Source organism: Filobasidium floriforme (assembly GCF_021052385.1).
Source record: "Filobasidium floriforme strain CBS 6241 chromosome Unknown HD553scaffold_24, whole genome shotgun sequence".
NCBI classification, from domain to species: domain Eukaryota; kingdom Fungi; phylum Basidiomycota; class Tremellomycetes; order Filobasidiales; family Filobasidiaceae; genus Filobasidium; species Filobasidium floriforme.
The window spans coordinates 1-12,365 of record NW_025763645.1 but is presented as its reverse complement, the minus strand read 5'-3'; the positions used below and the strand labels follow the sequence as shown (position 1 = coordinate 12,365).

The window sequence follows — 12,365 nt, the reverse complement described above, 5'->3', positions numbered from 1 at the left end:
GCAATGATTGCGAGCGAGTTTGTCGTGTTTCTGCAACAACCTGATAGTAGGATGGCGATTTCAGTGTTGCACCATGGTGTACCAACCTAGGACAGTGTTCAGAGTCATATGCAAGCTTGTTGCAGCAAGGGAAGCACTCGAGTTTGAGTGAAATCATTGAAACGTCGAGTTTCGACTTGCAAAGGGGTTAGTGATGATTCCGAGAGAACGGGGAGGTTGTGAGCGGACAGCAACGTGTTGAGCTGTTGTTCAGAGTCATGACAAGGCTAACAAAGCCACGGGACCCAGCTCTGACCTCGCGTCCACGTCTAATACTAAATTTTCGCAGCTAAAGTGCCCCCCCACAAGACAAGCGGAAAACACGCAACCCACACTTGTTTGTGGGACAGAGAACAGTCCAGGCAATTTTGCCAGCTTGTTCAGCTGTCAGACCACCCATCTCAAGTTGTCTCACGTCCCTAGCGATGACTGAGCACTCTGAGCGAATTTCGAAAGGTTTAACGTGTTTTGCAATGATTGCGAGCGAGTTTGTCGTGTTTCTGCAACAACCTGATAGTAGGATGGCGATTTCAGTGTTGCACCATGGTGTACCAACCTAGGACAGTGTTCAGAGTCATTTGCAAGCTTGTTGCAGCAAGGGAAGCACTCGAGTTTGAGTGAAATCATTGAAACGTCGAGTTTCGACTTGCAAAGGGGTTAGTGATGATTCCGAGAGAACGGGGAGGTTGTGAGCGGACAGCAACGTGTTGAGCTGTTGTTCAGAGTCATGACAAGGCTAACAAAGCCACGGGACCCAGCTCTGACCTCGCGTCCACGTCTAATACTAAATTTTCGCAGCTAAAGTGCCCCCCCACAAGACAAGCGGAAAACACGCAACCCACACTTGTTTGTGGGACAGAGAACAGTCCAGGCAATTTTGCCAGCTTGTTCAGCTGTCAGACCACCCATCTCAAGTTGTCTCACGTCCCTAGCGATGACTGAGCACTCTGAGCGAATTTCGAAAGGTTTAACGTGTTTTGCAATGATTGCGAGCGAGTTTGTCGTGTTTCTGCAACAACCTGATAGTAGGATGGCGATTTCAGTGTTGCACCATGGTGTACCAACCTAACTATATTTCGCCAGTAGCGTCGCGTCTTTGCCTAGTTAAATCGCGCCTCGCTATTGTTTTTTTCGACCGCGTCTAGCGGCCCGTCATTGTCGTCGAGCACCGTCGCTCCACCCCCTAATCCTCCCTCGAACCTCTCTCCCACAGCAAGCGACACACGTCGACTGGCCTGTACTATCGATTTTCGATCTGGCCTGTACTATCGATTTTCGATCATCGACTTTCGACCCTCCGACCGTCCTCTATCCGAATCTCAATCCTCTCCCTCACAGCAAGCGACACACGTCGACTGCCCCGTACTATCGATTTTCGATCATCGACTTTTGACCCCCCGACCACCTTCTATCCGAATCTCACTCCTCTCCCTCACAGCAAGCGACACACGTCGACTGCCCCGTACTATCGATTTCCGATCATCGACTTTCGGCACATCGAACCTGGGCAAACAAACTTCAATCTTTTGCCTCCTCACACGACATTTCTTGTGGCATGTATGCTGTTTCCCGTTAACCCAGGAATCCCTAACATCTGCCCATTAAAGCTCGCTCTTGTCTTCGCATCCACGACCCCTATGCCATCGACTATCGATCATCGATCTTCGGACGTCTGGCCACCAAAGTCCACTGTCATCTCTTCGCATCCACGACCCCTATGCCATCGACTCTTCATCTTAGATCTCGGACGTCTGGTGATTAAAGCTCACTGTCATCTGAGTCCCGTGATCTCGCTGCCATCCTTGACCACGCGATTTTCTGGTTACTCGATCTTCGCATCCTCTCCTCTAGTCCAGTCGACACACGTCGAACGCCCTATACTATGCATTCTATGTACTTTCCATTGTCAGCGCATTCCCCCTCTTTTCGCTGCGCACGGTTCAGGCGCTTTCTTAGGTCGAATCGTGACATGAATCGCAATCATTGTCTTTCCCATTGATTGTTCAAGGCCATGGTACATTACGAGCTCTTACACCGTTTTCTGGGCTGATCACCCTTTACTGATACGTCTACCTCCGTCCTCTCACAGCTTCCCTACGCTGCTTCCCGTTCATAACTCCCACCTGTCCTACAATTCTATATCTTTTCGCGGAGGTTGTCATCCGGCTCTCGCACCGCTCTTACCTTCTTTCGACTCAGCCGATAATCCTGATCTCCTCTCCTCTTCGCACGACACACGTCGACAGACTATCTTTCGCCCGGTTGATACTCTCTCCGCGGTGTCGTATGACCGTCACTACGAGATTCATAGCTTTCACACTTACGTCTTCCGTTCTCGTTTTTTTCGCATCGACCGGAAGCAACTCGCCCGTCATGCCGGCCCAGTTGCTTCCGCTGCATTGCATGTCTTCACTTCGCTCTCCCTTGGCCTCGTAGCCTCAGATCCTTCCTTGCTGCTCGCTGCTCGTTGCCTTTTCATACCTTTGCGTCAAGAAGAACGCGTTCTTTCCCCGGCCTGCAATCGTTCACGCGACTTGCTCCTTCCCCTTCGGCACTCCGGGACTCCTCAACAACCCTTTTTGGCGACCGCTGTAAGCCACTGACAATCGCTGAGCCTCTTGTTGACTACATCAGGATATTTCGCAAGCAAGCATTTCCCGTTGCGTCCTACTTTAGACAGCATTCTCATTCAACTCGAACATTGCGATGCCTCGAGGCTTTTGTCGGCCCTCGACCACTTGCAATGCGTTTTGACATTCCCTGCTCACCTAGAATTCTATAATCCCGAAAGAAATGCATATTCCCGCACTCTGCGAACTGACGAACATGTTTACATTGTCAACTCGAGGTCCTCATCAGCGCGACTCGCGACGTGATTCACGTGTCTCCATATAAGCTATCCTGGATGTTCATCGAGCTTCCACTCTTCATCGCGTATGTCTTTGTACCTCCTCGTCACCCTCCTCCCTTCCAGCTTTCTCAACTCTTTCCTTGTTCCTTACCATGCCTGCCCCTTCCCAACCTGTTCAGTGTCCTCACTGCCCGGCCCTTATTACTCCTCCCCAAACTCTGAAGGTCCACACGCGCCAACACTCGTTGAGATCGGTTACCTGCCTCGGTCGGTATCCGCTTGACCTTTTGGTTCCGCTCGCACCCGTCTTGATCTGACGATTCTTTTCGACAGGTTTTACTTTTGCTCGTCATGGGCCGGACCCTCATTCCGCTTACACTTGCAACTGTGGCTATAGTAACACCAAACGTAACACCTTCTACAATCATGTGAAGGCTTGTTCGTCTGTCGTGCAGTTTGGGACCGCAGATCTCGTTCTGTCGAGCGATTTTTCTGACGACGATCACCATGAAGACTATCATCAGGATGATTTCCACATCGATGATTTCATTCACCTACCTGCTGGCGAGGATCCTTTCGGGTTCGACCAACCCTTTCCCATCAATCCCGCTACTCCTCAGCCAGCTCCGGCAGAGGAACGTCGTTCTCGAGACTCCTCGACCCCGGAGGACGCCTTCCTCGCCAACGTACCCTCTTGGTCGTTGAGCGTTCCTCCTCCCGGCCGATCTACGCTTTCCTTTGGACAAGTAGACTCGGCTGCTTCCAAGCGGGCCGCAGAAGATGTCAAGCTCTCTCCTCGTCGAGGTTCGCCCAGGTCTTCAACATCCAAATCCGACACTCCGGAGTGGGAGGATAGTCCGTCTCCGAAGAAGAAGGTCCGGACCAGCACCTCCCCTCGGTCACCTCAGCTCGCTCCCGTTGCTTTTGTCCCCCACCTTCCCGCTTCGGTTCATCTCAATCAGCACGGCAGGGATGCTGTTTCTTTCGGCACTGTGGGCGCCTTTCCTACACTTTGGGAGGATGATCCCCATGGCACTCGAAACTGGATGCCACCTCAGGCTGAAGACACTCCCTGGGCGGTTGAAGCAAATGGGTCGTATCCCGCTGCCTCGGTACCGGACGTAGAAATGCCTATGCCCAGTTCACGAGATCTTGGGCGAGAAATCCTGGCTGGCTGTTCTCATGAAGATATCGCTCCGGTGCAAGAGCTGGGTTCGACTCTTCCGGTCGACGACCCCGATGCCAAGTTTGACGAAATCGAGGATGAGCTTATGAAGCTTCGTATGGATTCTGAACAACCTTCGGATTCACACGGTTCACTCGACGGCACCCCTCATTCGGATGTTTTATACGGTCAGTCTACAACATGCCTCGCGCACCACTCTTCATGAATTCTCATCCCGTGCTGTTCTCATTCTTTCCGTAGTCAGCCCAGCTTTGTCCCATTTCGGACTCCTCTTCAATATGCATGTGGGCGTAGCCCATTGCACCCATCCTCGACATACGGGTACATCGCCCCTGTACAATCAGGCCACATTGGACCGATTGATAACCCACCTTCGACGGTTTCACAAGGACCAAAGTCATCCCGAATACCTCCACTCTGTCCGCATCGAAATCAACGAACGGTTAGGGAACGTTCAATCTGGCTTGCTGCAAGATTCTTATCTAGCCCGTGATATTGAAGCTCCGCTACCCCCACCCATCTCTGGAATACCTATTGCGGAGGTCTTCCAATGTCTGCATCCTGCTTGCGATTACCGGACTCCCGGGGTATCTCACCTCTATGCTCATCAGCGTAAAGAACACAACAGGACACGTGATGGGGAAGACAAACCGATTGGCAAACCGTACAAGATGATCTGGGCCCAATCCATTGGCTTGAACCCGTCGACCTGGTGTGTAGTGGCCCGAAAGGCCACGAACCCGTTGGTGCCCAAGGTCGACCGATTCCCAAAGTTCACCTCGGTCATGCGGCCGCTCATATCGATGAGTCGACCCAAGGTCAAGGACGCGCTCGCGAATCTCAATAACGGAGTCCGACAAATGAGCGACTTTCATAGTCAGATCGGTTGGGATACCCAGCTGGAGACTGTTGGTTTGCTCGATCTGGCTCGGTTAGGCTTCCCGAAGCCGCTCGATACCGACGCTCCTTGGATCACCTATCTCTATCGTCACGCCGACAAAGTCTGGGACGGATGGGCCAAAACCCTGTCTCGAAACATGGGCGTCCCGTTCCGTAAGCTCCTCAAAGGGGAGAGCGCACACTCTGGACGAAGCGAATTCCAAGCGCTTCAACCGGATTCGCGCCGCATCTACGCCAAGACGTTTCGGCGAATCATCTTGGTCACGTTGAGATATACCAGCCACTGTCTTGCGGAACCGAGCGGCAACCGTCATGACTGGCAGATCGAGGCTCCGGTGCACAAACAGTTCCTCTGTTTGCGGGACCGGTTCTCGGCCGTCGATTCTGCACCTTCCCGACTTGTGCCATGGGCGGAGATGCTAGTTCCTCAGCAAGAAGAGATTTCGGATTGCATCCATCTTTGGTTCGACACACTGGTCAAGACCGCATATCAGATCAAGGATCTCTGGCACGATCCGCTCCAATGGTTCATGCTCTCGTCTACCGTTCAGAGCCATGCGTCCGACTCGGATCGGCCAAAGGACCTTTTCTTTTCCGAAGAGGACGGGGATCAAGCAGCGATAGCCGACAACCTCGATGCTGCTGAGTTGGCTGACGAATCGGACGTCGTTCAGCTCATCGCACCGAACCACTATTCCGGTGTCTTTGCCCACCTGCAATACTCGATCCGGCTGCTACTTTGGACGCAAGCGTGCGAAATTTACGACAGCATCACATGCAACGATTCGGAAGCGCAGATACTGGAGCAGTATTGTCACGCCGACAACGCCCAGTACATCTTTGCCTGGGTACGACGTGCCCTGTGCACAGCTCGGATGGCACGCCGCGATCTGCCACCTCGTCTCACGATGGGATATTCTGCCTCCCAATTCTACATTTCGATCGGCCGGATTTCCGTCACCCAGCAGCGCTTGACCGTTGCTGCCGGTCGTATCGTCACGCGGCTGTCCGAGTTTCTCGAAGAAGAATTGCTTTTGGGATTGGGCACCTCACTCGTGGATCAAGACTCGAACTTGCCAGTAGCCGACACGTTGCGCAGAGAGACGTTGGGGTACTCATTCATGACGGACACAGGCAACGAGTTTTACGAAAAGCATGCCGAAGTCCTCCAGGCCATCGCCTCGTCTCCTCCGTTACAAAAGAAGTTCTACGGTACCCTGGCAGACGGGACTGTTTTCCTGGACCGCCAACGGATGCTGAGATACCTCGACCATCAGAAGACTTTCCTCGGCCTACTCTTTACGGCCCTTCACCTTGCCTGTGCCGTCCCTTCACGCGCTGCCGAGTATAATACGCTGTTGCTCTCGGAGACGGGAGATCGTCACCGATCTTTATACCACGACCCCAACGGGTTGTTTCTCATTTTCCGTTATACCAAGCAGACCGCCGTCTTTGGATTCGGTCAACCGGTCCCCAAATACGTTGGCAACAGGGTCGGAGCGATTTTGATTCGGTACTTGACATTCGCCCTTCCGACCGCCCGCGCTTTTGCCCAGAAGCTGCGCCTAGACGATGGCCTTGTAGGTCATTCACCGTCAGACGCTCTGTCTACCCACCTTTTTGCCACTCATACTGGGATATTGCCTGGGCACTTCCTCACCTCGAGGTTTCGCCACATTATGCAGACGGTAGGAGACCTTCCCTTGTCGATGTCTGACTATCGCCATGTATGTATAGCATTCGCAAGGAAGTACATCTCGCCCGAACTCTCCGACATGAGCACCGTCCCGGAGCTCATCGAACTGGCTGCCAACCATACGGCTCGGACGGGTCGGGAACTCTATGCGCATCACCAAGAGGAGCCCGAGAACGGCATGGCCGAACGTTTGCTGCAACAACATCTGATATGCACGGCTTGGCAGGGGTGGATCGGGCTAGGTCCCAAGTTCAACCCGAAGAAGATGAACGACCTTCCCGCAAGCGGATCGCCAGACGCACGACGTCTCGCTCAACAACTTGCCGCTGTCGATGGCAACGTCAAACAGACCCCTCCGGCTGATCTGGCTCTCGCTCTCACGTTTGCCATCGAATGTCTCGAGCAGGAGGTCCGTCAGGCATTGTTCCGGGCCACCGCCCAGGTCACGTCTGGGCCGCCTCCTCTAGCACAAAAGGTCTCCCTTTCCGGAGTCACGGATCCTTGCTTGGTGGGAGGGTTGCAAGCGGCTCTCGGTGACGATCGAGCTCGATTCAAGGACCCGTCAATGCTTCGCACCCTGGACGTGATCTTGCATCGGGGCCAAGACGTATTGGCCATCTATCCGACTGGGTCTGGTAAGAGTACGCTCATTTGGCTACCATCGTTGCTTTCCGAGGGGGTTACCGTCATGATTTCTCTTCACCAGCGCCTCACTGAAGACATTTTGCCTACTGCCGCGCGAACCGGTCTGAATGTGGTCCGGTACAGCGCAGATCTTACGATTGGAGCCTGCCCTCGACTCGTCTACGTTGCGGTCGAAAACATCACCTCGGACCATTTTTGCGAATTCATCAAGTCGCTTCATGCCGCCAAGATGCTCGACCGCATCGTTATCGACGAGGTTCATACGGTTCTTCTTCAAGTCAACTTTCGGCAGAAACTCAGAGCGCTGCTCCACCTCAAGGCAAAGCTGAACCTCAAAGGCGTTCCGAGTTTATGGCTGACGGCAACGCTGCCTCCCCACTGGGAACCTATCCTCGCTCGATGGTTGGATACAACTATCAACGACGTCTACGTGGTCCGCGCATCCTCTAACCGGCCTAACCTTCGATACCTCCAAGTTGACGACAAGGCTCTTTCCTCTTCCGCCAACATCACGACAGACGCTTGGAACAAGGCAGTGGTTGCCTTTATAGCGAAGGAGTTGGACGGCTGTCTGACGGGCGATAACGACGACCCGACACGGATCATCGTCTACATCCCCTACGTCAAAGATATGGTCGACGTCCACGCCGCCTTCTTCAAGCATGCCGGCGCAATTTGGCCTTCGGAGCTGTATCACGCTCAGCTTCCCATCGAGGAAAAGAACAAGTCGTTCGCCAACTGGATGACTGGCGTCAGCAAGATCATGTTCGCCACCTCTGCTTTGGGCCAAGGTGTGGATTGCCCTCATGTGCGCAAGGTCTTCTTTGTCGGGAACCCTTTCAACGTTGTCGATTTCGCGCAGCAAGCTGGTCGGGCTGGTCGGGATGGATCTCCTGCAGACATCTATATGATCCCGCCTCTTCGGTCCAGGGACCCCTTTGTGCCAAACGCAGCCGACAAGGATCCGTCTCTGACTGATCTCGAACGAAGTTTGTTGAAGGGTCTGGAATCCGTTTTCTACGAATCGGGACCGCTATCGCCCTATCAACAAGTTTACAAGATTTTCTGCAAGCCTCGCGACTGCATACGGCGTCAACTGACCACCCTTCTCGACTCGATTTCTTCCTCGTGTTTCACAGGGGGCCCAGGTACGGAACTCTGTTCGCTATGCGAAAGCGAGCTTGATGAAGCTCGGAACCCTCGGGATCCTTCGCATCCGTTTCGTCTGGTGCAAGACCGCCGCCTCATTCAAGCAAGATCGACTGTCATTGGCCCTGGTATCCGTTCGGGTCCTGCCGAACCCACGGCTTCGACCCCGGCTCCAGTTGTCACCGCTCCACTGCCTGCCCCGACCCTCAAGTCTTCTGAGCCGGTCCGTCGCTTCAAGCCCCTCTTTCCCGCACCTTCGCCGATCGCAACAGGTTCAACTCGTCGTGGACGAACCGTCATCAAGGTTGAAGAGACCGCTCCCGCCCCGACCCGTAGGCTCAACAGTCCTTCGTCGCCTATCGTGATCGATTCGAGTTCCCCCGAACCTGAGGCACGGCCGGTTACAAGGCGCCCGGCACCGAAGAAGCGCTCACATCATCCTCCCTTTGTTCAGTCCAGCCTGGCAAGCGCCGATCCGCCCGTCCAGAGTTCGTTAGCCATCAAGAAGACGGGTAAATCGGTGGCCCAGAAGAGGTTTTTGGCTCATCCTGCCTTTGAGGCCGAGAGACCAGGCCATGCTGTGGATTCGGTCGCTGGGGAGACTGTCGACGACCAACCTCGTCTTCCGGGACTGTCCTTCCTGGGCGAACGGACGCCACCCCCACCATCTGGGCCAGGCGTCTCGAAGAACTTTGGCATTGCCCCCGCTCGGCCATCACCGGTGGACTCGGTATCGGCCAAATCGTCTTCCTATGGTGCGTGTCCTTCCTTTTGGAACCAGGTCGCCTTTCCGGAAGAAACGCAAGCGGGAAAACCCCTCTCTTTCCAGGAGGCTCTTCCTTCCACGGGCGGATCGCTGCTCTCCTCCAGCGTTCCTCCACACGACAGGCCGCCCGTCCCAATGTCGTCTGTCGTCATGCAACCTTTTCCTTTGCCGCCTCAGATCAACCCTATCGGACGCAATCACGAGCTTGTGGATCGGTTCTTGGACCGTCTTTACGCCGCTTGGTTGAAATCTCTCCGCCAGGGCATACTTGATCGACGTGACTCCCAGTTGATCCCTTGCGGGGTCTGCTTCGTCGCCAAACGGGGCCAGGACTTTTGGCATACCGACGGCGAACTTGCGTGTCCCACACGGCCGTCAAGCTCTTGCTTCAAATGTCTTCGACAGGGACATCAGAGGTCTGCATGCCCGCAGACCACCCTCCCCCGTCGTTTTCAGTTTCAAGGTGGCCGTTGCTTTCAATGCGGCGAACGTCCGTTCACACGGTTGTGTCCTTTGCAGTCGTTCGTCCCCGACATCATTCACACGATTGCTCTCCGGGACGACTGGATCCGCCTTATCGGCCAACATCACCACATCGACCAGGTCGCATCAAGGGGTCGTGCGGTTGACTTTGATCTGCTTCGGGAATGGTTCTTTGAACCTCGCCAACACTATGGACATGTTCCACACTTTTTCGAGTTTTGGCTCGAGTGGTTGATCCGTCCCGAAGAAGTACAGAGGTTATTGAATTCGGCGGAGTAGTGTCACTACTCTTGTCTGCGTAATTCGAACGAGACGCACGGTGGCAGCCGCTTGTCGATCGTTGTTCCGTGGCATTCATTCAACTATGATTAATATTCATTTCTATTGTCGATCGATGCTCTGCCGTGGTCTACATCGCTTGCGGTCCGCGATGTCGTCTGTTACCTATTTTTTTCCACAAGTTCTCCATTCGATCGGCCTCGCACTTTCGGTTCCGAACATGACCTCCACTTTTGGTCAGAGGGCCGGAGATGGCCGATTTCGAGATTTTCGATCGTCAATTGACCATGGCTGTAGCGAGTTGCCAGATGCATATGAATCGCATGAAACGAGAGCAAGAGACGCATTCTTGTGCAGGTCGTTTCAAGAGACCTCTATCCACCTACACATGACGTCAGGTATGACGTAGATCGTTTCAACGTCATAGAGAACTTTTGACGTCAGTGCGATGGTCAAGAACGTCTTTCAAGACTTCCCGTTGCATATATATAAAGCTAGCCAGACTCGTTTCGACTGGGGTTGTCCCCCTTCCTTCAAGATGGACACCACTCGAGCATTCCTAAATCACCATGCCGGATCCACTCGAGACTTTAGCACCCGACACTCTCCGCCTCGTCAGCTCTCCGGACCTGCTGGACGAGTTTTCACTCCAATTACAAAAGCTGCCCCATGAAGAAGCCCAGCGTATCTGTCTCGACCACCTGGCATCCCTTCCTCGTCCTTGCGAGTCCGTATTCGCTCTCGCCCATCTTTGCTACCAATACCTCGTACCGAACGGTGGTTCGGCGTCCGCTTCAACGCTCGGAGCCGTAGGACCAGTCGCTCCGGCCGCTCTTCAAGCCATCGAAGAGTGGGCAACGTTCTTTCACAACCGTCAGAATGTCATCAACATGGCCACAAAGATAGCTCAAGGATGGAAGCTCGACGGGATTGAAAACTTTCGACACGATCAGATGAAACCGCCTCCCGATCCTACGCCTAAGTATCTGCGTGCTCTTAACTCGCTGCTCTTGGCCGGACCGAGTAAGGAGGAGGCATTGGAATTGGTCCATACGGCTTGGGACAAGCGCTGCAAAGACGCTGCATCGGGTCGTCATGGAGGAACGGCTACCCCCTTCATCAGTTCGATCGATCTCGTGAACGCTCGAGGCGCCTACCGACAGAGCCACGGTCAGGATCCCACCTCTTCTGAGGAACCCGGGTCGAATCGCAAGAGACAGCGTGACAGCGTCGAGGCAGACGGAGACCGCCTCGATGGCGCCGTTCAGGACAGTTCCGGGTCGGGATCCTCGGGGCCACCTCCACTCAAGAAGAGCGGTGGCCCACGACGTACCCCTCGATCTGATGTGCATCAGACCCAGCTTCAACAGATCATCGATTGCAAGGTCTGTAGCACCTCTGCGCGCGAGCGGCTTTGCACTCACAGGGAGACCGGACACGCAGACCGTGTTCTGGATGGCGATGGCATGGATACTCTGCTCAGGGGTTAGGGGTTAGGGGTTAGGGGTTTTAATGATAGATCTAGGATGCATTCAAGGTTCAATTTACAAGAGAAGGTGTTTGATAATAGAGAAAATATCTAAGAAATCGAGAATTCGGCCATTCACAGTCAAAAGCAGTCATTTCCACAATCCAACTAATCTATACGCAGTAGTGACACCGTCTGTCAAGTATCTACTCATGTGGCAAAGTGCCGGGTCCTTGCTCTCAGTAGGATGAGGGAGATCCTGCGTCCCATGAATCCAAAGGCCGTTTCGGACATGACCTTTTGCCATTCTTGGAACACCTTGAGCGTCTCCTTTTCCTGAGCACCGCCGATGCTGAACACCAACGGCCGGAACGGGGTCTTTGTCTTCCCCTCGTACTTCTTCCGCTTGGCATCAGCTGATACCGCCAAAACCGCTTGGAGTTCTCCCTTGTACTCGTGCTTCTCCTCGCCTATCCACTTGAACTTGCGGGCCTCAAGTGTTCCCATGCTGACGACCGTGAGGTCGAACTCTTGGGGTCCAGTACCGGTTTCCCGGTTACCAAACACCCTCAAGTCCGTACGGTTCATTCCGCCGGATACCATCGGCTCTACTTCCACCGTGCCGAATTTACCAGAGGACTTTAGAGCATCCGCCATGACGTGTTTGATCTGTTCGTGCCTAGAAACCCTCCACCTCGGTCTCTTTTCGCACACGTCATCATGCCCCAGCTCGTTCTCCTTTCCACAGTCCGCACACATCGTTTTGTGCCCAGGACACAGCGTCCTCAGGTGAAGAGCAGCAGAGATCTCAAAGTCGGAAAGACTAAGTGATTTAGGGGTTAGGGGTTAGGGGTTAGGGGTTAGGGGTTAGGGGTTAGGGGTTAGGGGTTAGGGGTTAGGGGT

General features: G+C 54.0%; 2 protein-coding genes across 2 annotated transcripts; both read left to right on the top strand.

The window, feature by feature from the left end:
* Window positions 1-3,042: 3,042 nt before the first annotated feature.
* HD553DRAFT_345369 (uncharacterized protein) lies at window positions 3,043-9,950 on the top strand (the record flags this gene model as incomplete). Its single annotated transcript, XM_046183088.1, has 4 exons — window positions 3,043-3,157; window positions 3,224-4,243; window positions 4,317-9,648; window positions 9,752-9,950. 4 exons carry the CDS (start codon window positions 3,043-3,045, stop codon window positions 9,948-9,950), a joined length of 6,666 nt encoding a protein of 2,221 aa, XP_046033436.1.
* A 613-nt stretch (window positions 9,951-10,563) lies between these two features.
* On the top strand, window positions 10,564-11,484 carry HD553DRAFT_345368 (uncharacterized protein; the record flags this gene model as incomplete). The annotated part of the gene is made up of 1 exon (XM_046183087.1): window positions 10,564-11,484. One exon carries the CDS (start codon window positions 10,564-10,566, stop codon window positions 11,482-11,484), a length of 921 nt encoding a protein of 306 aa, XP_046033435.1.
* Window positions 11,485-12,365: the final 881 nt, after the last annotated feature.